Below are 26,803 nucleotides of genomic sequence, written 5' to 3'. Positions count from 1 at the left end.
GCCTCCCTGCCCGAGGGAGTTGTTGGCAAGGCAGATTTGAGGAAACGGCGGGGGGGAAATGTATCGAATTCCAGCCTGTACCCCTGAGATACCACTTGAAGGATCCAGGGATCTACTTGTGAGCGAGCCCACTGATTGCTGAAGTTTTTGAGACGGGCCCCCACCGTACCTGGCTCCGCCTGTTGAGCCCCAGCGTCATGCGGCGGACTTAGAAGAAGAAGCGGGGGAGGACTTTTTGTTCCTGGGAACTGGCTGAATGCTGCAGCTTTTTTCCCCTACCTCTGCCTCTGGGCAGAAAGGACGCGCCTCTACCCCGCCTGCTCTTTTGGGGACGAAAGGACTGTACCTGATAATACGGTGCTTTCTTTGGTTGTGTGGGGACATGTGGTAAAAATGTTGACTTCCCAGCCGTTGCTGTGGACACTAGGTCTGAAAGACCATCCCCGAACAACTCCTCACCCTTATAAGGCAAAACTTCCATGTGCCTTTTAGAATCTGCATCACCTGTCCACTGCCGAGTCCATAACCCTCTCCTGGCAGAAATGTACAGTGCACTTATTTTAGATGCCAGCCGGCAAATATCCCTCTGTGCATCTCTCATGTATAAGACAGCGTCTTTAATATGCTCTATGTTTAGCAATATAGTGTCCCTGTCTAGGGTGTCAATGTTTTCTGACAGGGAATCTGACCACGCAGCTGCAGCACTGCACATCCATGCTGAAGCAATAGCTGGTCTCAGTATAATACCAGTGTGTGTATATATATCCTTCAGGAGAGCCTCCTGCTTTCTATCAGCAGGTTCCTTTAGGGCGGCCGTATCCGGAGACGGTAGGGCCACCTTTTTTGATAAGCGTGTAAGCGCTTTATCCACCCTAGGGGGTGTTTCCCAACGTGACCTATCCTCTGGCGGGAAAGGGTACGCCATTAGTAACTTTTTAGAAATTACCAATTTTTTATCTGGGCAAGCCCACGCTACTTCACACACTTCATTTAATTCTTCAGAAGGGGGAAAAACTACTGGTAGTTTTTTCTCTCCAAACATAATACCCTTTTTTGTGGTACTTGGGGTCACATCAGAAATGTGTAAAACATTTTTCATTGCCTCAATCATGTAACGAGTGGCCCTATTGGACATTACATTAGTCTCTTCGTCGTCGACACTGGTATCAGTATCCGTGTCGACATCTGTGTCTGCCATCTGAGGTAGCGGGCGTTTTAGAGCCCCTGATGGCCTTTGAGACGTCTGGGCAGGCACGAGCTGAGAAGCCGGCTGTCCCGCATTTGGCATGTCATCAAATTTTTTATGTAAGGAGTCGACACTTTCACGTAATTCCTTCCACAAGTCCATCCACTCAGGTGTCTGCCCCGCAGGGGGTGACAACACATTTATAGGCATCTGCTCCGCCTCCACATAAGCCTCCTCATCAAACATGTCAACACAGCCGTACCGACACACCGCACACACACAGGGAATGCTCTGACAGGAGACAGGACCCCACAAAGCCCTTTGGGGAGACAGAGAGAGAGTATGCCAGCACACACCAGAGCGCTATATAATACAGGGATTAACTAAATTATAGCTGCTATATATGTATATTGCGCCTAAATTTAGAGCACCCCCTCTTTTTTACCCTTCTGTAGTGTAGACTGCAGGGGAGAGCCAGGGAGCTTCCTTCCAGCGGAGCTGTGAGGGAGAAATGGCGCCAGATTGCTGAGGGAGATAGCTCCGCCCCTTTTTCGCGGACTTCTCCCGCTTTTTTCAGGAATTCTGGCAGGGGTAATTTATCACATATATAGCCTCTGGGGCTATATATTGTGATGATTTTGCCATGCAAGGTGTTTATATTGCTGCTCAGGGCGCCCCCCCCCCAGCGCCCTGCACCCATCAGTGACCGCAGTGTGAGGTGTGCATGAGGAGCAATGGCGCACAGCTGCAGTGCTGTGCGCTACCTTGTTGAAGACAGGAGTCTTCTGCCGCCGATTTTCCGGATCACTTCTTGCTTCTGGCTCTGTAAGGGGGCCGGCGGCGCGGCTCCGGGACCGAACATCAAGGCCGGTTCCATGCGGTCGATCCCTCTGGAGCTAATGGTGTCCAGTAGCCTAAGAAGCCCAAGCTACCACCAGTTAGGTAGGTTCGCTTCTTCTCCCCTTAGTCCCTCGCTGCAGTGAGTCTGTTGCCAGCAGATCTCACTGTAAAATAAAAAACTTAAAATATACTTTCTCTCTTGGAGCTCAGGAGAGCCCCTAGTGTGCATCCAGCTCAGCCGGGCACAAGATTCTAACTGAGGTCTGGAGGAGGGTCATAGTGGGAGGAGCCAGTGCACACCAGTTAGTCCTAAAGCTTTCTTAGTTGTGCCCAGTCTCCTGCGGAGCCGCTATTCCCCATGGTCCTTACGGAGTCCCAGCATCCACTTAGGACGTCAGAGAAATTAACTTTCCACTTAATACTTGGAGAAGGAGGCAATGGCAAAGTGGTGCTGGCAACAGTTGATATTAGTCAGGAAAGAGTGGCAGTTAAAATCCTTAAGAAGAGATTTGCCAGATCGGATGACTTATCGTCTAGTGCAGGGGTGGGGAACCTTTTTTCTACCGAGGGCCATTTGGATATTTATAAAATCCTTCGGGGGCCATACAAAAATTCTCAACTTAAAAAATGACCCTGCCCCCCAGCAGGTCTGCCCCATAGAGGTACTGTGTGTGCGCGCCAGAGGCGCGCGCGCGCCCAAAAAATGGGTGTGGACAGTTAAAATGGGACGTGATACACATATGCCCCCAATAGTGCAGTGCCAGATCCACAATTGCCTCCACAGTGCCAGGTATACAAATGCCCCCCACAGTGCCAGGTATACAGATGCCCCCACAGTGCCCCCCCCTTCCGTGCTACTTACCGCTCCTTTCGGCGGGACACGGAGGAGAGCGCGGCTATGTTGGGCGGCGGCGTGTAGGACTTGAAACCAGCCGCCGGTTCGAGAGCCAATCAGAGCTCACAGACCGGCAGCCGCGGCTCCTGATTGGCTGCCGGTCCGCGAGCTCTGATTGGATCACGAACCGGCGGCTGGTTTCAAGTTCTACACGCCGCCGCCACGCTCTCCTCCCTGTCCTGACACTGACAGCTGAGACACGCTGCCGCCGGACTGAGCGGCGGCGTGTCTCACTGGGAGAAGCAGGTGGGCCGGAGCAAACGGCTTCGCGGGCCTTATACGGCCCGCGAACCGGAGGTTCCCCACCCCTGGTCTAGTGTGTACCCAGCTTTACACACTTTCCTTTCTTTTAAGTTACACTGAATACATTGCAACAGTGACTGCAATTCAGATTTTGTAAAGGGCAACATTTTATGCAGCCTTCCCGTACTACAAAAATTGTAGACAGGGAATGCCCACTGAGCTAATCAAACAATTTCCATTCTTGACTGGGTCACAAACTCCCAAATATCACTTCATATACTTATCACGTTTCACCATTATATGCTAATCACTATGTGAACATAAATTTATGCTCAACCCAACCACAGTGGAATAGAAGTAGGGATGGCAATCGTCAGTTTGCAATCACAAACTCTCTACGGGTCGATGGCAAGTGTTTGTTACGGATGGAGTGGTATCGCTGGCGGCAGCCAATGAACAAACTAAACCAATAACTGAGATTATATAAACAGTACATACAAGTTTTGACATAACATACAAACAATATAGAACACTTCCATAGTAAGATAATATAATTACCACTCGCAAATACCCCTTTAACACTTCCGCAATATTTTTGGTTATTGTATGGGCAACCCGGGTCATGGCTCAGTGTAAAAGGGTCACTGAAAAATAACCTGAGTCCATTGACCCGGGAATCCAACCCAAGTGGCGAGCAGGGATGGACCCGGATAATGGGGCAGTGTAATTGGGTGACACGAGTCGGATGATCCTGTAACAAGCCTATGGAGAGTCGGCCCTTGGAAATGATGTCCTCTCTAAATGCCGGCAGATGAAAGGCTCTGCAATAACCCGGGTCTAGCCTGTGGTATAAATGAGGTTTCAAGCCACCGTGACACGGCTTGAAACCAGGGTTGGCAGTGTAAAAGGAGCATTAGTCTTTACCTTTTCTTTTTGAACTTAAGGGCCCCATACACTAGGACGATTTTACACAATTTCATAAAATTCCGATATATCCGTCTGATAAATTGTATGAAATTGTGTACAATCGTACGTGTTTTAGATCGTATCCAATCTGATGTGCGCCCCCGTGGCTGTCGGATAGGATCCCCTAGGTCGTTGGTGCTGCACTAATGATATATCGGAATTGGATGGAATCGGATGAAAGAAGTGTGTTTTTTGTGCATGTGAGATATCGCATGTGATGTATCACAGGGAAGTATGACTGGCATTCTCAGGACACTCACAGCCCCCATAGCCCTCTATCCAGCCCATCAGATATACCTCATGGTACAATTGTATGCTGTACGATATATTGCATGCGATGTATAGCGGCTTCATCAATCGCATGCGATATATCTTATGCAAAAATAGAACAAAAGTACCAAATCGTATGGAATCACTCCCGGGAAAGTCCCGGGGGAGTTCAAGGGAAATTACATCCGACTTCAGCCTCAGACATATCGTTGTAGTATATGGGGCCCTTTACTTAGGCGAGACATATGTATCACTGGGCCTAATTCAGACCTGATCGCAAAAGCAAAATCTTTCTCTAACGGGCAAAACCATGGGGGTGATTCAGATGTAATCCTAGACGTGCTGAATTTAGCACATCTCTGATCATTTACTCTGACATGCGGGGGAAACGCCCAGCACAGGACTAGTCCGCCCTGCATGCCAGGTCCTACCCCACCCGCATAGGTGCAAAAGCATCGCACGGCGGTTGTGCATGCTGGAACCTGGCAATACAATACTACTGTGAAGAGCATATGTGCCACGGTGCATGCATCAGACCAGGCTTTATGCAGTGGCAACACAGCACTATGACTTCTGCGCAGTGCATCAAGGCCAGTAGGCACATGGTTCTCATGTGGTTAGGCTTACCATACTACACCTTTAAACCTGGACACTCATGAATCACACAAGTTCTGTGGCTTTAGACAAGAAATACAAAAGGGATTTTTCCCACGCACTCTGCTGGCTGTTAGTAAGAAGAACTATATACTATGTAATAATAGGAAATTTAGAGCTCTTCGTTACATATGTTTTGCAAAAGATATGATAAGCCTCCAGGCCACTTCACGGCTGCTCTATTACTGGAGGTCCCTATCTAAGCATAGGTCCAGGGCTTGGACCCCACAAAGTCGGCTCAGGCCCGACCACCCCAGGGCAGCACACCATTGAATGTAACACTCCTATTTTTTCACTAATATTACTCTTTTGAGTATTTTATTAACACCCTTATTTTTGTAGCACTTTCTAACCCATAGCTTCTGCTTCTTTCTTAACACATATTAACACTTTAGTATTTCAATGGTGTGCTGCCCTGGGGTGGTCGGGCCTGAGCCGACTTTGTGGGGTCCAAGCCCTGGACCTATGCTTAGTTAGGGACCTCCAGCAATAGAGCAGCCGTGAAGTGGCCTGGAGGCTTATCATATCTTTTGCAAAACATATGTAACGAAGAGCTCTAAATTTCCTATTATTACATAGTATATAGTTCTTCTTACTAACAGCCAGCAGAGTGCGTGGGAAAAATCCCTTTTGTATTTCTTGTCTAGAGTAACCCCCTCCCGCAGCACCTGGGGATTGTTACCAGCTTGATTAGAGCAGTTTTCCACTATTTATTGAAGTTCTGTGGCTTGCAGACTTCAAACTTGCATTTCACTTGGTTTTAAGCAGCAGGAGAACCTCAGTAATTCATGAGCGTCCCGGTTTAAGGGGAAAGTGTGGTAAGCCTACTTATGGTCAAGACCGTGCAACATAGACATCCTTCACGCCTATAGAAGCAGCATTTAATATGTAAGAACATGACACACTATTGTAATGGTAAAAGTTCAAATGCTAAAAAGAACGGAATCCTGCATGCATTAAAGGGTGGGAATAGTATTTGCATTTTTTCAGAGCCGGCCATAGGCAAACTAGGCAATTGCCTAGGACATTTGATATGCCTAGGGGCATCATCAGCTTCTGCTGATTAAAATGATATGCGACATGCCTATATTCTGTATGTAGCATTTCATATGCAGATACAGCCACAGTCTCGCACAGTATATTGGCATGCTGCATATCTGTTTAATCAGCAGGAGCTGCTTGTGCATCCTAGCCACATAGCAATGCAATAAGATGCATTTTCATTAAAAAAAAGTGCCCGACGTCAGCATTGATGCAAGATTTGTGAGGACACATCTGTATCCAAGCAGAGGCAGAGGTCACAGTGTTAGTGGAAGTGTGAGTGTTGTGTGCATGTGAGTGGGTTGGTTGTGCAGTAGTGTTCAGAATATGTGTAAGGAGCATTATGTGTGTCATGTAAAAATGCATTAATAATGTGCAACATATGTGTAAAGGGCCACTATGTGTGTCATTATGTGTTTAAGGGCATTAATAATGTGCGGCATATGTGTAACCGGGTACTACTGTATGTGTGTCATTATGTGTATAGGGGCACTAATAATGTGCAGCAAATGTGTAGGGGGCACTGTGTGTGTCATTATGTGTATAAGGGCATTAATAATGTGCGACATATGTGTAAGGGACATTATGTGTAAAAGGGCATTAATAAAGGTTGTCATAATGTGTAAGGTGCATTATGTTTATAAGGACATTAATGTGTCTCATATGAGTAAGGGGCATTACTGTGTGGAATTGTGTATAAATGCATTACTAATGTGTGGCATTATGTGTATAAGGTGCTCTACTATGTGGCGTTGCAAATAGAAAGGGCACTACTGTGTCGTCTAATGTGAATAAAGAGCAATAAGGTGTGGTGTAATGTGAATAAGGAGCAATTCAGTGTGATGTAATGTGAATAAGGGGCTCTACTGTGAGGAGTAACGTTTATAAGGTAAAGTGATACTACTATGGGATGTAATATGAATTATGGACACTATCGCAAGATAAAATGTGAATCAAGTTGCAGTACTGTGTGGCGTAATTGGAATTGGGGGGTTACTATTGTGTGGCCATGTCCCTTCCCAGCAAGAAGATGCCCCTTTTTGGGCTGTGCGTCAAATGTGCGAACTGTTCCTATTTAAAATATAGGGGGTACAAGGACTGCTATGGGTGAGAGGTAATGGTGCTGGGAAAGAGGTGCAAGGTCAGAGGCAGAACCAGCGGTGGTGCTAGGGGGCACCAGCCAAAATCTTGCCTAGGGCATCATATTGGTTAGGGCCGGCTCTGATTTTTTATCATAGATTATGGGGGGGGGGGGGGGGCACGCTACTGTGACCCTTATAAAGTTTTAATGCTTTTAAAGTTGCCCTGTTTGAGTTTGACATGCCAACACTATACAGTATCCTACGAGCTCACACCTAGGCAGCTGCCACTTGCCTACAGTACAGCTTCACAACCGGCAGCTTACCCCAGCTGTAAAACATGTTCCTCTAATCACACAGCGGAATCGCACAGTCAAATAACGTACCTGTGTCACTTTGGGGCATGCTATTCATTATATATACGGCACTGGCGAACCACTGGGGTGCCATATAAAGGCTAATAATACAATAATAAATGCATTATCGCATTCTAGAGCATAGGCAGAGGACAGACGGAGTGTTACACAAAACTGTAAAGAAAATACAGAAAATAATAAAAGCATAGCACATTAGGGCAGATGTATTAAGCCTGGAGAAGGGATAAAGAAGTGATAAGGCAATGATAAGCGCAAGGTGATAAAGCACCAGCCAGTCAGCTCCTGTCATTTTTCAAATCCATAATAATTGGCTGGTGCATTATCACCTTGCGCTTATCACTGCTTTATCCCTTCTCCAGATTAATACATCTGCCCCATTGTCCCTTCATCCTCCACAACACAGCACTTGGCAGCAGTGCCCCTATGCCACACACCTACTGAAACTTGCTGCAACACAAGCCCACTTATTCAGACAAACAAGGGCTCGTGCATAAGATATTGACATTGGAACTTCCTCTCTCTTAGCTAAATAAATGCTATTGTTTCTCAAGACACCCAATATCCACTGCTTATCTTGAACAGCTAACCGCACTGTTGGCGTATGCAAGGACGCTGCCAGACCAAACGTCAATAAAACCCTAACAGAGTGCCAGCAAGTGTTTATCCCTCGCTAGTAAAACATGCGGTGGGACGTCTCGCCGGCCCTGTAAAAACCTTTAGCACCTTGTTAAACTGCACTAGGCTTAATTTCACTGTTTGGGATTTTCATGAACAATTAATTCCTTTCCCATAAACACTTTTTTTTAAATCAATGATCTAATTTGGTAGACTAAACGTATGGACGTTACAGTAACACAATAAAAAAGGCAGTAGTTTCATGCAAATGAAGCATACATTAATAAAACAATAAAGACTGTACACAAGAACGGACAAGCTCTGACGTAAGGATGAATAATATGAGGAGAAGTCAACATCAAGAGAAGGGAAGTGGTAGAGTGGAAACAGTTCCCTAATCGCCCATTATATAGGGAAGAAGCAAAGCCGATGGTGAGACATTACAATGAAAGTGCATAGTTGTTAAACCACCAATGTTGTCTTTTTAGGTAAAAGGTCGTACTCACCCAATCTGGCTGAAACAGTAAAGGCCCATATATACGGGCCGATGCGGGAGAGATGTGTGCTGAGCCAACCGCTCAGCACACATCTTTCCCGCCGCTCAGCACAGCGCGATCTGTGCTGAGCGCGCGGGGGGAGACGGGGGTGGGCCGCTCACTTCACCCAGCGGGTGTAGTGAGCGACCCGCTAGATTGGCCTGCACGGCAGGCCAATCTAGAACCAGCGATAGCGATGCGCAGGGCTACGCATTGCTATCGTTGTTAGGGCTACACACGGAGCGATCTTGCTGAAAATCTAAGCAATCTAGTCAGATTGCTTAGATTATCGCTCCGTGTGTAGCCCCCTTTACTGCTTAAGGGCCGTTGTCCAATTTATCATTTAATCCCATGGAGGTGATATATTCCCACCCATGGGATAGTCATTAATCTTGGCTGTCAACAAATCCTTAATACCTTATCAAAATCTCTCTGGATGGCAAAACAGTATGGCTGAGACTCACAAACACACTCACAACATATCAAGTGATGGCAGAGGTAGGAGAATGATAGAGGGGGCGTGGAGAGTATATACTTTCTGTATACAGGCAGCCTAGTACATGTCCATAGGCATCTTTGTTGCACTATAGAGGTGTTTGTTTCCCCATGTCCCAGGTCATAACACCATGGTAAGACTGAGCACAGCAACAAGACAAAAGGTAGTTATACTGCATTAGCAAGGTCTCTCCCAGGCAAAGATTTCAAAGCAGGAAGAAGAGAGATGCAGATGCACACTCTTAGCACTAAGAACACTGATAGGAAAAATAATTTCAATAAACACTCACAATTTTGAAGTTCTTGCATTTCAGATCACACATTGATAAGGCCCTATTTAGAGGTAAGTCCTGAATAAATTTATGGAATGTGATAGTATTAGGGATGTTAGGGACCCATGTGATGAAGTCACCTGGCCGCGGTACATGGGCCCGCATATTTGCGCAAATGTGTGCTAAGAACTTCAATAATACTCCATGTTAATTGTGAGGGTTTATTTCAATTATTTTTCCTATCAGTGTTCTTAGTGCTTAGAGTGTGCATCTGCATCTCTCTTCCTCCAGCATAGTATTAGAAGCCTCAGCATGATAGCACCTCTTGATATCTTTAGTAATAGGAAGTGCAATCCAGGTCCCCCCCTTTTTCCAAAGATTTCAAAGCAGCCTGGAGTTTCAAGATGTGACGTTCAAGCTCTTTTGAAGCAGCACAAAGAAACAGGCAACGTTGAGGATTGTAAACGCAGTGGTCGGCAAGGGAAACTCAGAGCATCAGCTGAAAGACGCATCATGCTTACTTCTCTTTGAAATCTGAAGATGTCCAGCAGTGCTATCAGCTCAGAACTGGCAGAACCAGTGGGACGCAGGTAGACCCATCTACTGTTCGGAGCAGTCTGGCCAGAAGTGGCCTTCATGGAAAAATTGTGGTCAAATAGCCATACCTTCTACACAGAAACAAGGACAAGCGACTCAACTATGCATGAAAACATAGGAACTGGGGTGCAGAAAAATGGCAGCAGGCGCTCTGGACTGATGAGTCATAATTTTAAATATTTGGCTGTAACAGTAGGTAGTTTGTTCGCTGAAGGGCTGGCAAGCGGTACAATGAGTGCCTGCAGGCAACAGTGAAGTATGGAGAAGGTTCCTTGCAAGTTTGGGGTGCATTTCAGCAAATGAGATGGGGATTTGGTCAGGATAATTGGTGTTCTCAATGCTGGGAAATACAGGCAGGTCCTTATCCATCACGCAGTACCATCAGGAAAGCGCCTGATTGGCTCCAAAGTTATTCTGAGACAGGACAATGACCCCAAACATACAGCCCATGTCATTAAGAACTTTCTTCAGCGTAAAGAAGAACAAGCAGTCCTGGAAGTGACCGAGCCCTGATCTCAACATCATCAAGTCTGTCTGGGATTACATGAGGAGACAGAAGGATTTGAGCAAGCCTACATCCACCAAAGATCTGTGGTTAGTTCTCCAGGAAGTTTGGAACAACCTCCCTGCCGAGTTCCTTCAAAAACTGTGTGCACCTAGAAGAATTGATTCTGTTTTGAAGGCAAAGAGTGGTCATATTGATTTGGATTTAGATTTCTTTTCGGTTTATTCACTTTGCAATTTGTTACATATACAAATAATCTATTAAGCATTGTTTACTTTTGGCAGGTACATAATAATCAGAATACATTCCATTTTTATGCCAAAGTTTCAATGAGGGTTCATTGTCACCAGGATCCTTCAAATCCAAGTACAATAAAGGTGCACGGTCCAATTATTTTATATATATATATATACACACATACATATACACATGCATACATACATACACAGGTTGAGTATCCTTTATCCAAAATGCTTGGGACCGGAAGTATTTTGGATATCAGATTTTTCCGTATTTTGGAGTAATTGCATTCCATAATGAGATATCATGGTGATGGGACCTAAGTCTAAGCACAGAATGCATTTATGTTTGATATACACCTTATACATACAGCCTGAAGGTAATTTTAGCCAATATTTTTAATAACTTTGTGCATTAAACAAAGTCTGTGTAAATTCACACAATTCATTTATGTTTCATATACACCTTATACACACGGCCTGAAGGTCATTTAATACAATATTTTTAATAACTTTGTGTATTAAAAAAAGTTTGTGTACATTGAGCCATCAGAAAACAAAGGTTTCACTATCTCCCTGTCACTCAAAAAATTCTGCATTTCGGAATATTTGGATATGGGATACTCAACCTGTGTATATATGTTTTTGTGTATATATATATATATATATATATATATATATATATATATATATATATATATATATATATATATATCTCTCTATCTATCTATATCTATACACACTAATTATTATACACACACACACACATATACTCCCGGCTGTACTTTCTCTTACTGTATTATATTATACGTAGTTATATCATCATACCACCACTAGCTGGCGCTGAAAGGAGCGCAAAACTTATGCAGCTCCCCAGAACAGATATCACACAAACACATCATTAAGATGAACTATCATTCTGCTTCTTTCACACATATATTCTACTCCTATATGGCAACATGTAAGAGGCTGGAACACTCTGTACTGTGTTCTGGAATCCCAGGGAGCAGAACAGTCACTGTGACTCGTTCAGGAAGAATGAAATAACGACCACTGGCATCGCTGACAGGAATGTTTACACACTGAGTTCTATTACAATGGTGGTTATTTACTAAGAAAATGAAGAACGTGTGAGGATGCAGGAACAACTATGCCATTAGCATTCATCACTGGAGTGCAAGTTACACAACAGATAGGGTAACCGGTTCTAGTGGGTTACTGCACATTCTGCTTTATAATGTAACACCACCTAAGGACAGACTATATGAAGTGCGAGGTTCTGCGATTGTGCAGCTGAGCACATATTGGTTTAACATTGCTTGTTTGCTCACTCTGGGACTCAAGCAAAAAACAAAGGAGGCTTTCCTGCTGGATAATACGTAATATTAGTGCGCAAGGTTCTAACATATCCTGGCAGAGGGATCAGTAGGATTTACCGACGATCGGGATGCAGACTGTCAGTATAAGGACAACGGCATCAGATCATCAGTATGCCGGCAGCGGGGAGAGCGCAAAGAGTTTCCTTTCGGGCTCACTGCGCTCGCCACAGGTTCTGTTCCCACTCCCTGGGTGTTGTGCACACCCACGAGTGGGAACAGCCTCTGTTAGCCGGGATTCTGGCTGTCGGCATTGTCAGTGGTCCGAATCCCGGTGTCGGTAGCCTGACCGCCGGGATACAGACTGCTAGCAACTTAACTACATACCTTGGCAGCTAATTGACTCTGCCCGCTAATGGCAAGCCTACAGAGTAACAACACTGGGCTCATCGGGTCCACATCCCAACTTAAACTCTGATGCCTCAGTGGAGGTTAGACAGCTGGTGCTTCACAAAAATGTTTTTATACAACATGTGTGCTCCTGTCTCCTGTATACAGGATTACAGGTTATGTGCCAGAAAGTCGCCAATGCTTTGTACAGTGACTCAAGAATCCCGCTGGAAAGACCATCACATAACAACACTTTGGCAAATTCACTTGACAGTTGCCACAAATATACTTTATTTTCATTTCTTTTTTAACACATTGTTTACAGGGTGACGTTTATGAGGTATATCCGGCATTATCCTATTCTGGAAGATGATGATGATAGTTGTTCTACAGTAAATCTGCTTTGATAATAGAAGTTCTGTCCTAAAGTATATATTATGTCACAAAGCAAAATAAATTGTAATCACTGAAACTTAAGATTGAAGAGAATTTTTACAGGTATGTGCGGAACTCCCTGTTTTGGTTTTGGTCCTAAATCATCATCATGTTTTGGTTTTGGTAAAACCACCCTCCGGTGTTTTTGTTCGGATTAGGTTTTTTTGTTCAATTAAAAATTATTGAAAAACTCGATAATCACTGATAAAAATCGATTACAAGCATTATAAACTGCTAAAACCATGACAATTTTGCAATCCAAAACCTAAAATCCTTCTCCACTAAAAACCAGTGGAGAATGTGCCCATGAAAACCAATCAGCTGCTCTGAACACTTTTACAATATGCAAATTATAAATGTTACGTCACTGTTGATTGGTTGCCATAGGCAACTTCTCCACTGGCTCACTTCTCCACATTTATCACTGCTTAGTACATCTCCCACATAGTCAGTAAGCAACGGGCCTGCATTGATTGTTTCCGAAGATAAGAATATTGCTAGGATAGGTCAGCTGTTCCCAATCACACCTCGTGTTTCTGGATTTCAGACTGAAGTAATGTTTGAAGTATCAGGACTTTAATTAATGATTTTAATGAAGAGACATTTTTGAATAGAGACACAGTTTAAAGCTTTTTGTGCTCTGTGATACAGTAAAAATGCTAAGACTGTCATATGAGCCGATCAGTTTCTGATCTGGCCACACACATAGACAAACACTGGGACAGACTCAGGTGCTCGGTGGGCATCTGAGGGTTAACAAGGGCAAACTGGTTTACTGACCTCTGATGGATAGGGGCACAGACCTAGGAGGTCACAGACAGGACAGGATGATCTGCTTGGGCAAACATTTTAAGCCCACACACAGAATGACCTTGCATCAATTCAGTTTATGAAACAAAAGACCACCAAAAGCCCTGTAGAAGTATCATCCCTGCATACACTTCCATACGAGAGTACTTTATATACACTGATTTCACCATGTCACCAAGGAGCAGCATGGTCTTTGATCTTAGAACAGTATAGCGGTCTCCAGAATCCTACATCTGATATAAAATCTAATTTCTTCATTCATGTACAGCCAGTTCTAAGACACGGATGTAAGGAAGTTCTCCCATTGCAACGTTTTCATACGGGTCACCTGTAATTTTATAATCGTTTCCATGCTTGCACAATAAACCCATTTCTCTATCGTCCTAGTGGATGCTAGGGTTCCTGAAAGGACCATGGGGAATAGCGGCTCCGCAGGAGACAGGGCACAAAAAGTAAAGCTTTCCGATCAGGTGGTGTGCACTGGCTCCTCCCCCTATGACCCTCCTCCAAGCCTCAGTTAGATTTTTGTGCCCGGCCGAGAAGGGTGCAATCTAGGTGGCTCTCCTAAAGAGCTGCTTAGAAAAGTTTAGCTTAGGTTTTTTATTTTACAGTGAGTCCTGCTGGCAACAGGATCACTGCAACGAGGGACTTAGGGGAGAAGAAGTGAACTCACCTGCGTGCAGGATGGATTGGCTTCTTGGCTACTGGACATCAGCTCCAGAGGGACGATCACAGGTACAGCCTGGATGGTCACCGGAGCCTCGCCGCCGGCCCCCTTGCAGATGCTGAAACAAGAAGAGGTCCAGAATCGGCGGCAGAAGACTCCTCAGTCTTCTAAAGGTAGCGCACAGCACTGCAGCTGTGCGCCATTTTCCTCTCAGCACACTTCACACGGCAGTCACTGAGGGTGCAGGGCGCTGGGAGGGGAGCGCCCTGGGAGGCAAATGAAAACCTATTTGGCTAAAAAATACCTCACATATAGCCTCCGGGGGCTATATGGAGATATTTAACCCCTGCCAGAATCCACTAAAGAGCGGGAGACGAGCCCGCCGAAAAAGGGGCGGGGCCTATCTCCTCAGCACACAGCGCCATTTTCCTTACACAGCTCCGCTGGTCAGGACGGCTCCCAGGTCTCTCCCCTGCACTGCACTACAGAAACAGGGTAAAACAAGAGAGGGGGGGCAAAATAGTGGCAAAAATTATATTATAAAAGCAGCTATACAGGGAGCACTTATTATAAGGCTATCCCTGTCATATATAGCGCTTTGGTGTGTGCTGGCAAACTCTCCCTCTGTCTCCCCAAAGGGCTAGTGGGGTCCTGTCTTCGTTAAGAGCATTCCCTGTGTGTCTGCTGTGTGTCGGTACGTGTGTGTCGACATGTATGAGGACGATATTGGTGTGGAGGCGGAGCAATTGCCAAATATGGGGATGTCACCTCCTAGGGGGTCGACACCAGAATGGATGCCTTTATTTTTGGAATTACGGGATAGTGTCAACACGCTAAAGCAGTCGTTTGACGACATGAGACGGCCGGACAATCAATTAGTGCCTGTCCAGGCGCCTCAAACACCGTCAGGGGCTGTAAAACGCCCTTTGCCTCAGTCGGTCGACACAGACCCAGACACAGGCACTGATTCCAGTGGCGACGGTGACGAATCAACCGTATTTTCCAGTAGGGCCACACGTTATATGATTTTGGCAATGAAGGAGGCGTTACATTTAGCTGATACTACAGGTACCACTAAACAGGGTATTATGTGGGGTGTGAAAAAACTACCTATAGTTTTTCCTGAATCAGAAGAACTAAATGAGGTGTGTGATGAAGCGTGGGTTGCCCCCGATAAAAAGATGCTAATTTCAAAGAAGTTATTGGCTTTATACCCTTTCCCGCCAGAGGTTAGGGCGCGCTGGGAAACACCTCCTAGGGTGGACAAGGCGCTCACACGCTTATCTAAACAAGTGGCGTTACCCTCTCCTGAGACGGCCGCACTTAAAGATCCAGCAGATAGGAGGATGGAAAATATCCAAAAAAGTATATACACACATACAGGTGTTATACTACGACCAGCTATAGCGACAGCCTGGATGTGCAGTGCTGGAGTAGCTTGGTCAGAGTCCCTGATTGAAAATATTGATACCCTGGATAGGGACAATGTTTTACTGTCTTTAGAGCAAATAAAGGATGCATTTCTTTATATGCGTGATGCACAGAGGGATATCTGCACACTGGCATCACGGGTAAGTGCTATGTCCATTTCGGCCAGAAGAAGTTTATGGACGCGACAGTGGTCAGGCGATGCGGACTCAAAACGGCATATGGAAGTTTTGCCGTATAAAGGGGAGGAGTTATTGGAGTCGGTCTATCAGATTTGGTGGCCACGGCTACAGCCGGGAAATCCACCTTTTTACCTCAAGTTACTCCCCAACAGAAAAAGACACCGACTTTTCAACCGCAGCCCTTTCGTTCCTTTAAAAACAAGAGAGCAAAGGGATATTCATATCTGCCACGAGGCAGAGGAAGGGGGAAGAGACAGCAACAGGCAGCTCCTTCTCAGGAACAGAAGCCCTCCCCCGCTTCTACAAAAGCCTCAGCATGACGCTGGGGCTTCTCAAGCGGACTCGGGGGCGGTGGGCGGTCGTCTCAAGAATTTCAGCGCGCAGTGGGCTCACTCGCAGGTAGATCCCTGGATCCTGCAGATAATATCTCAGGGATACAGGTTGGAACTAGAGACAGATCCACCTCGCCGTTTCCTGAAGTCTGCTTTACCAACGTCCCCCTCCGAAAGGGAGACGGTCTTGGAAGCCATTCACAAGCTGTACTCTCAGCAGGTGATAGTCAAGGTACCTCTTCTACAACAAGGAAAGGGGTATTATTCCACTCTATTTGTGGTACCGAAGCCGGATGGCTCGGTAAGACCTATTCTAAATCTGAAGTCCTTGAACCTGTACATAAAGAAGTTCAAGTTCAAGATGGAGTCACTCAGAGCAGTGATAGCGAACCTGGAAGAAGGGGACTTTAAGGTATCCTTGGACATCAAGGATGCGTACCTCCACGTTCCAATTTACCCCTCACACCAGGGGTACCTCAGGTTCGTCGTACAAAACTGTCACTATCAGTTTCAGACGCTGCCGTTCGGATTGTCCACGGCACCTCGGGTCTTTACAAAGGTAATGGCCGAGATGATGATTCTTCTTCGAAGAAAAGGCGTATTAATTATCCCATACTTGGACGATCTCCTGATAAGGGCAAGGTCCAGAGAACAGCTAGAGATGGGATTAGCACTGTCTCAAGAAGTGCTAAAACAGCACGGGTGGATTCTGAATATTCCAAAATCCCAGTTAATGCCAACAACTCGTCTGCTGTTCCTAGGGATGATTCTGGACACGGTTCAGAAAAAGGTTTTTCTCCCGGAGGAAAAAGCCAAGGAGTTATCCGAGCTTGTCAGGAACCTCCTAAAACCAGGAAAGGTGTCTGTACATCAATGCACAAGAGTCCTGGGAAAAATGGTGGCTTCTTACGAAGCAATTCCATTCGGCAGATTCCACGCAAGAATTTTCCAGAGGGATCTGTTGGACAAATGGTCAGGGTCGCATCTTCAGATGCACCAGCGGATAACCCTGTCTCCAAGGACAAGGGTATCTCTTCTGTGGTGGTTGCAGAGTGCTCATCTATTGGAGGGCCGCAGATTCGGCATACAGGATTGGATCCTGGTGACCACGGACGCCAGCCTGAGAGGCTGGGGAGCAGTCACACAAGGAAGAAACTTCCAGGGAGTGTGGACGAGCCTGGAAACGTCTCTTCACATAAACATTCTGGAACTAAGAGCAATCTACAATGCTCTAAGCCAGGCAGAACCTCTGCTTCAGGGAAAACCGGTGTTGATCCAGTCGGACAACATCACGGCAGTCGCCCATGTGAACAGACAGGGCGGCACAAGAAGCAGGAGTGCAATGGCAGAAGCTGCAAGGATTCTTCGCTGGGCAGAGAATCATGTGATAGCACTGTCAGCAGTGTTCATCCCAGGAGTGGACAACTGGGAAGCAGACTTCCTCAGCAGACACGACCTTCACCCGGGAGAGTGGGGACTTCATCCAGAAGTCTTCCACATGCTGGTAACCCGTTGGGAAAGACCAATGGTGGACATGATGACGTCTCGCCTCAACAAAAAACTGGACAGGTATTGCGCCAGGTCAAGAGATCCGCAGGCAATAGCTGTGGACGCGCTGGTAACGCCTTGGGTGTACCAGTCGGTGTATGTGTTTCCTCCTCTGCCTCTCATACCAAAAGTATTGAGAATTATACGGCAAAGAGGCGTAAGAACGATACTAGTGGTTCCGGATTGGCCAAGAAGGTCTTGGTACCCGGAACTTCAAGAGATGATCACGGAAGATCCGTGGCCTCTACCTCTAAGGAGGGACTTGCTTCAGCAGGGTCCCTGTCTGTTTCAAGACTTACCGCGGCTGCGTTTGACGGCATGGCGGTTGAACGCCGGATCCTAAAGGAAAAAGGCATGCCGGAAGAAGTCATTCCTACTTTGATTAAAGCAAGGAAGGAAGTAACCGTGCAACATTATCACCGCATTTGGCGAAAATATGTTGCGTGGTGCGAGGATCGGAGTGCTCCGACGGAGGAATTTCAACTGGGTCGATTCCTACATTTCCTGCAATCAGGATTGTCTATGGGTCTCAAATTGGGATCTATTAAGGTTCAAATTTCGGCCCTGTCGATTTTCTTCCAGAAAGAATTGGCTTCAGTCCCTGAAGTCCAGACTTTTGTTAAGGGAGTGCTGCATATACAGCCTCCTGTGGTGCCTCCAGTGGCACCGTGGGATCTCAATGTGGTTTTGGACTTTCTAAAATCTCATTGGTTTGAACCACTAAAAAATGTGGATTTGAAATATCTCACATGGAAAGTGACCATGCTACTAGCCCTGGCTTCGGCCAGGAGAGTGTCAGAACTGGCAGCTTTATCTTACAAAAGCCCATATCTGATTTTCCATTCGGACAGGGCGGAACTGCGGACTCGTCCGCATTTTCTCCCTAAGGTGGTGTCAGCATTTCATCTGAACCAGCCTATTGTAGTGCCTGCGGCTACAAGTGACTTGGAGGACTCCAAGTTACTGGACGTTGTCAGAGCATTGAAAATATATATTGCAAGGGCAGCTGGAGTCAGAAAATCTGACTCGTTGTTTACATTGTATGCACCCAACAAGATGGGTGCTCCTGCGTCTAAGCAGACGATTGCTCGTTGGATCTGTAGCACAATCCAACTTGCACATTCTGTGGCAGGCCTGCCACAGCCTAAATCTGTAAAGGCCCACTCCACAAGGAAGGTGGGCTCATCTTGGGCGGCTGCCCGAGGGGTCTCGGCATTACAACTTTGCCGAGCAGCTACGTGGTCAGGGGAGAACACGTTTGTAAAATTTTACAAATTTGATACTCTGGCTAAGGAGGACCTGGAGTTCTCTCATTCGGTGCTGCAGAGTCATCCGCACTCTCCCGCCCGTTTGGGAGCTTTGGTATAATCCCCATGGTCCTTTCAGGAACCCCAGCATCCACTAGGACGATAGAGAAAATAAGAATTTACTTACCGATAATTCTATTTCTCGGAGTCCGTAGTGGATGCTGGGCGCCCATCCCAAGTGCGGATTATCTGCAATAATTGTACATAGTTATTGTTAACTAATTCGGGTTATTGTTGTAGGGAGCCATCTTTCAGAGGCTCCTCTGTTATCATACTGTTAACTGGGTTTAGATCACAAGTTGTACGGTGTGATTGGTGTGGCTGGTATGAGTCTTACCCGGGATTCAAAATTCCTCCCTTATTGTGTACGCTCGTCCGGGCACAGTACCTAACTGAGGCTTGGAGGAGGGTCATAGGGGGAGGAGCCAGTGCACACCACCTGATCGGAAAGCTTTACTTTTTGTGCCCTGTCTCCTGCGGAGCCGCTATTCCCCATGGTCCTTTCAGGAACCCCAGCATCCACTACGGACTCCGAGAAATAGAATTATCGGTAAGTAAATTCTTATTTTAAATCAGAATGAAGTCACCATGCAGGTGTGTGGTGGCACAAGTAAGGCACACAGCCCAATCTACAGATCCAAGAAAGCTCCCTGACTTGTCTCAACTGGCAGACCATGATATCATACAGTAATTATATCTGAAGATCTCATGCAGGCTCATCGTCATTAACTTCCTTTTCTTTGTATACTTACTTCATCCATCTTCATACATGTGCCAAAATCTGCCAGCTTCAGATGTCCATGTTTGTCCAGGAGCATGTTGTCAGGCTTAACGTCTCGGTGGATCAGGCCCATAGAGTGAATGGCATCGAGGGCGAGCACTACTTCGGCAGTGTAGAATTTCGCCCACTTTTCAGGCACATCATAGTTACTCATAAGGTTTACGAGGTCACCCCCCGGCATGTACTCCATCACCATGTAAAGATATTTATCATCTTGAAAGGCACAGGACAACTGCAGAACACCAAATAGATAATCTTGAGTCATAGTTCTAGGGATAAGATGATGATTCTAATAATACACTTATACGTACAGCACATACAAAGTAAAACACGTGTTTAACAAATATAGTGGAATATTTCCGAATTCTTGTGTGTTACTGTCAGTCTGTACAGCACAAAGACATGGCCTACTGGGCACCAAGTTGCAAATTTGGGGAATTCAATTAGCCATGGTAGATTACCATGGGCTAATTGATCCCCAGTGGCTATAAAAATTAGCCCAAAGCCAGCAGTCATCTACAGTGTTGTTTTAGCAGGGTGTTACACCATGCCTGATTTTAAAGTGGCAAAATGTGCCCTGCCCAAATCACAGGACCCTGTTCATACAGCCTGCCTGGTGACACCCCCATTAGCAGGCCGCAGTGTCCCCACGGGTGGGAAAAGATGCAGTTTCTGATCGCTGCCAGGTGAATAGATGCCGTGCGCATGGCATCTACTCACATTGAGGGGAGAGCTGGACATGCCCCCAAGATTAGCGCCGATCCCGGCTGATCACTCCACCTTTTGGGGAACATGTGCAGAAGCCCTCCCCGTACATCAGCGCCTTGCCCAGCCCCTGTTCTGCTGGGAACACTACAGCGAGGATTTTTGTAAATAATATGACTAAGTGGATTAGCGGGTACCACGACTGCGTTAATGAACAAATCCAATAACTTTTTACTAATTCTGTGAGTTTACACATTGTAAGTTAACTATGCTATCGGGAGAAGTCGGAGGTCTAATTGAATAGCCGTTTTCCCCCCGCTGTAAAATAATGCGGGTAACTGAATCTCCCCCTTAACATTTAAAATAAGTAAACACATTACCTGAACTACCCAAGGACTATTTGCAAAGGCCATGATATCTCTTTCTTCCCAGAAAAATGCAGAATCAGATCTTTTAATCATTTCAAACTTGCTAAGCAGCTTCATTGCATATACTTTTTGTGAGTTTCTGTGCCGAACCTAATGGGAGAGGAGAAACACAAAAACACATTTAGAAGCACAGTATGACCATACTTCTGCACAGAATGTGGTAACTGCCCTACCTTATCACTGACCGGCTAGCACTAATTTATTGCACCAGGTGTGTGAGGGATGAGATTTCATTAAAACAAAAACGTACAGGGACACACTCATGCAAAATCTGCACTGTTCATGCTTGCAGGTGTAGTCTCTGCCTGGCATGCATCAGTTGTTCTACTCTCTGCCTGGCATGCATCAGTTGTAGGTATAGCAGAAGCATAGAGGTGATCAGGGACCGGCATGGAGCAGAGCATAGAGGTGATCAGGGACAGGCATGGAGCAAAGCATAGAGGTGATCAGGGGACAGGCATGGAGCAGAGCACAGAGGAGATCAGGGACAGGCATGGAGCAGAGCACAGAGGTGATCAGGGACAGGCATGGAGCAGAGCATAGAGGTGATCAGGGGACAGGCATGGAGAAGAGCATAGAGATGATCAGGGACAGGCATGGAGCAGAGTATAGAGATGATCAGGGGAAAGGCATGGAGCAGAGCACAGAGGTGATCAGGGGACAGGCATGGAGCAGAGCATAGAGGTGATCGGGACAGGCATGGAGCACAGCATAGAGGTGATCAGGGACAGGCATGGAGCACAGCATAGAGATGATCAGGGACAGGCATGGAGCACAGCATAGAGATGATCAGGGACAGGCATGGAGCAGAGCACAGAGGTGACACGGGACAGGCATGGAGCAGAGCACAGAGGTGACAAGGGACAGGCATGGAGCAGAGCACAGAGGTGACAAGGGACAAGCATGGAGCAGAGCACAGAGGTGACAAGGGACAGGCATGGAGCAGAGCATAGAGGTGATCGGGACAGGCATGGAGCACAGCATAGAGGTGATCAGGGACAGGCATGGAGCAGAGCATAGAGATGATCAGGGACAGGCATGGAGCAGAGCACAGAGGTGACAAGGGACAGGCATGGAGCAGAGCACAGAGGTGATCAGGGACAGGCATGGAGCAGAGCATAGAGATGATCAGGGATAGCATGATGCTATGCACAGAGGTGACCAGGAACAGGCTTGTATCTGAACATAACTGAGATCAGGAACTGGTGTATCCATAAACCTGCTAGAAGCAGAAACAAGTTACACTGTGGGGGAAACGTCTACACACTGGAAATCTTCTCTTACCAGCTGGACTTCACCAAATGCTCCTCTCCCAATGACTTTTACTACATCATAATCTTCAGCTTTCATCTGAAGTTGACGAACCTCACTCACAATTTTTTCATCTAATAGAAACAAATAAAACAAAAACACAACATATTTAATCTATCACTAAAAGAAACATATACCTGACAAATGGCTCATTCTCACACTGTCTGACCTGATTTGCAGGTGTGGTGGTGGCTTTAGTCAGTGGAAAGGCCTTCAGAGGCAATATACTGTATGTGGCGGTAGCTTCAATCAACGGAAAGGCCTACAGAGGCAATATATGTGGCGGTAGTTTCAGTAGTGGGAAAGGCCTACAAAGGCAATATATGTGGCGGTAGCTTCAGTCAGTGGGGAAGACCTACAGAGGCAATATATGTGGCGGTAGCTTCAGTAGTGGGAAAGGCCTACAGAGGCAATATATATGGCAGTAGCTTCAGTCAGTGGGGAGGACCTAAAGAGGCAATATGTATGGTGGTAGCTTCAGACAGTGTGAAAGACCTACAGAGGCAATATATGTGGCGGTAGCTTCAGTCAGTGGGGAGGACCTAAAGAGGCAATATGTATGGTGGTAGCTTCAGTCAGTGGGGAAGACCTACAGAGGCAATATATGTGGCGGTAGCTTCAATAGTGGGAAAGGCCTACAGAGGCAATATATGTGGCAGTAGCTTCAGTCAGTGGGGAGGACCTAAAGAGGCAATATATGTGGCAGTAGCTTCAGTCAGTGGGGAGGACCTAAAGAGGCAATATGTATGGTGGTAGCTTCAGACAGTGGGAAAGACCTAGAGAGGCAATATATGTGGTGGTAGCTTCAGTCAGTGGGAAAGGCCTACAGAGGCAATATGTATGGTGGTAGCTTCAGTCAGTGTGAAAGGCCCACAGAGGCAATATGAAGCTATGGGGAGGCAGTAAAGGATCAGCAGCAGCGAGTATGGTCTCCAGACCATGGTCTGATACACAGGGACATTTTCAAATAGCAGTCCTAAGCAAACTATTTAAAAAAAAAAAAAAAATGTAAAGCCTGGTTTTATATGGTGCCGCTCTCCCTATTTTTCAGTGATACAGTTTCAAAAATAAAAGGTGCAAAGACTTTCTAAGGGATCAGCTATATGACCACTATGCAGAATAATCACTGCAGTGTTAGTCATTCTAGTGTGAGCATCAATTATACATGGCACAGGTACCCTTAGGCTGGGAACATACTAGAGCAATTTCTGCCTAATATGTAGTTTGCATCCAAATTGGAAAAGACATGTGCACCGGATCGTTCAGTGTGGACCTACGATTTGCGAACTCCTGCGGTCGTTAGTGATGTCTTATGGTCAGCCCTGATGCAGGGTCGACCAGAAGACATCACTTATGTTGCCATGTGACATACTCCATCACCCAGTCGCCCCCCCCCCCCCCCCCCCACCTGCATTGGCAAGTGTATATGCCCCTGCCGATCCAGTGTGCTAACGCAGCCAGATTGGCAGCTACACATCTGATGTGTAGCCGGCCTTAGAGGTAAAAGCTTGATATGAACCTAAGTAGAGAGACTTAAGGATGATAATATTTCACAACTCTCCCTTTCATGGAGAACTCTTTTAGAAAAAAGTACCACCTTTTAATATCTGAATGATTAAAATGTAAAAAATAGGTTAAATAGGAGGGACATATGTTTTAGACCAAAAATAGAAATGGGAGTTCTCTCATACAGACACCTCGATGCCATTACACATCTGTGAGGCAATTTATATGGGTGGTATTCATGTGACCGCCGGTCAGCTGACCGACAGTCACATGACCTCCTCCACCAGCCCGACGGGTCACTGTCCTGATGGTCGGCATGCCGACCAACAGGGACTATTTCCACTCGTGGGTGTCCACGACACCCATAGAGTGGGAATAGAACCCGTGGCGACCGCAGGTCGCCACCGAGCCCGCAGCGTGGCAAGCGCAGCGAGCCTGCAAGGGGCTCGCTGCGCTTGCCCCTCTCCGCTGGGATCCCGGCGTCGGTAAGCTGCCGGGATCCCGGCGTCGGTAAGCTGACCGGCGGTCAGGAGACCGCCGGTCAGCCGTACTACACCCAATTTATATTACAGCATTTTCGGCATGACTGTCACTTCTTTATGTCTTGCACCATGGGGGCCATTCCGAGTTGTTCGCTCGCAAGCGGATTTTAGCAGATTTGCTCATGCTAAGCCGCCGCCTACTGGGAGTGAATCTTAGCATCTTAAAATTGCGAACGATGTATTCGCAATATTGCGATTACACACCTCGTAGCAGTTTCTGAGTAGCTTCAGACTTACTCGGCATCTGCGATCAGTTCAGTGCTTGTCGTTCCTGGTTTGACGTCACAAACACACCCAGCGTTCGCCCAGACACTCCCCCGTTTCTCCGGCCACTCCTGCGTTTTTTCCGGAAACGGTAGCGTTTTTTCCCACACGCCCATAAAACGGCCTGTTTCCGCCCAGTAACACCCATTTCCTGTCAATCACATTACGATCGCCAGAACGATGAAAAAGCCGTGAGTAAAATTACTAACTGCATAGCAAATTTACTTGGCGCAGTCGCAGTGCGGACATTGCGCATGCGCATTAAGCGGAAAATCGCTGCGATGCGAAGATTTTTACTGAGCGAACAACTCGGAATGACCCCCAATATGCATTACCTGCATAGAAACTACAATACCACAGGATCACATTGTATAAATGACACACGCTGCATAAGCTCTGTTCTAGACTCTCACTGATCTCACACACTCTACAGACTGTGACTGCTGTCCAAAACAAATGGTGTGAACTACTGTATCACTAATGTTGCTGCAAAAGGTTAAATGTGAACTCATCACCTATCTACTGCTGTATAGAGCTTATTTATCAATGTTGGTCTACAACGTATGTCACTCTACTTTACCTGTTTTTTACATTTTAAATTATTAAAATATTATGGGGTCTATTTACTAAGCCCTGGATGAAGATAAAGTGGCCGGAGATAAAGTAGCAGCCAATCAAATCTTAACTGCCATGTCACAGACTGAGTTTAAAAAATGACAGTTAGGAGGTGATTTGCTGGTGCTTTATCTCCGTCCATGGCTTAGTAAATACAGTTAAGTATTAAAAAAAAATTTTTTATAAAAAAAAAATGCACAAAGATGGGACTATCTTTCTCTTTTATTCTGTGACTATATAATCATGTCTGTATCTGTGCGGGAAACTTAAGCACTAGTCGACACCCCCCTAGGGTTAGCCCTAACTGACCTCCCCCCCTCCATGGGTGGTATTCATGTGACCGGCGGTCAGCTGACCGACAGTCACATGACCTCCTCCACCATCCCGACGGCTCACTATCCCGATGGTCAGCATGCCGACCAACAGGGACTATTTCCACTCGTGGGTGTCCACGACACCCATAGTGGGAATAGAACCCGTGGCGACCGCAGGTCGCCACCAAGCCTGCAGCATGGCGAGCGCAGCGAGCCAGCAAGGGGCTTGCTGCACTCGCCCCTCCCCGCCGGGATCCCGGCGTCGGTATGCTGCCGGGATCCCGGCGTCGGTAAGCTGACGAGCGGTCTCCTGACCGCCGGTCAGCCGTACTACACTCCCCTCCATGAGGGTTAGGGCAAGGAATGGGGACGTTGGGTAGAAATACTTACCCCCTCCGATGCCGGGATGCCGCAGTCGACCGCCAGGATTTAGTATGTATTCCTTTAAAATCCCCACTCTGCTCTGTGCACTACAAAATTCTAACCCTCATACGCCTCCCATCTTCCTTCGCATGATATGTTGTGATATGTCATGACATTTGTGATTGGCTGCCATACATTGCACTCTCCAGAGAGATTTTAAATGATTTGTATAAAAAAAATTCTTCCATGATGGGTCACTTGGATATTAAAAAAAAAAAAAAAAAACTTTCATAGATGGAGATGCATGGAACATGCTGAAGAGTATATAAGTGTACAAGTTGCCCGCTTCTGTCATTTTGTAGACTGTGCTAGAGAAATGATAGCTAGAATTAGATTGGATGCCATACATAAAACGATGATGTCATTTATTAAGCGTTAACAATTGTGATGCACATTTCTGCATAACATATAGCTTGTATATTAATCCGTTGTTGATGGACACATATTGGAAATGCTATTAGGCAGCACTGCCAGTTACTGGGCGACTTCACCCACCCTCACCCCAGCCACACTATCCCCTCCAGTGAAGCCCAATAAGCCACGGGCTGGAACCATTAACACAGGGTTTCTGTTCTGTAGCTTAAAACCCATGAGTGGATTTAGTTCCCCATTATTCAGTGGCCGGGAAAGAGGAGGCCGGGCGCGTGGAAGCTTGTCATTGTCGTCCAGGGCAGTGACAACCGTGGATT

At 46.3% G+C, this 26,803-nt stretch overlaps 1 protein-coding gene across 6 annotated transcripts in view; it reads right to left on the bottom strand.

The window, feature by feature from the left end:
* Window positions 1-26,803, bottom strand: part of ROCK2 (Rho associated coiled-coil containing protein kinase 2) — a 345,550-nt gene that overhangs the window by 151,966 nt on the left and 166,781 nt on the right. For all 6 annotated transcript variants that reach the window (XM_063915404.1, XM_063915405.1, XM_063915403.1 and 3 more), the window contains exons 3-5: window positions 22,424-22,524; window positions 21,092-21,229; window positions 19,978-20,238 (exon numbers count right to left, since the gene is read on the bottom strand). In XM_063915404.1, coding sequence (XP_063771474.1) covers window positions 19,978-20,238; window positions 21,092-21,229; window positions 22,424-22,524 — 500 coding nt within the window. The remainder of the gene's footprint in view (window positions 1-19,977; window positions 20,239-21,091; window positions 21,230-22,423; window positions 22,525-26,803) is intronic.

This window comes from Pseudophryne corroboree, chromosome 4, assembly GCF_028390025.1.
Source record: "Pseudophryne corroboree isolate aPseCor3 chromosome 4, aPseCor3.hap2, whole genome shotgun sequence".
Lineage (NCBI taxonomy): Eukaryota > Metazoa > Chordata > Amphibia > Anura > Myobatrachidae > Pseudophryne > Pseudophryne corroboree.
Note: the sequence above shows the minus strand (reverse complement) of the source record. Positions and strands in the feature narration are given on the sequence as shown.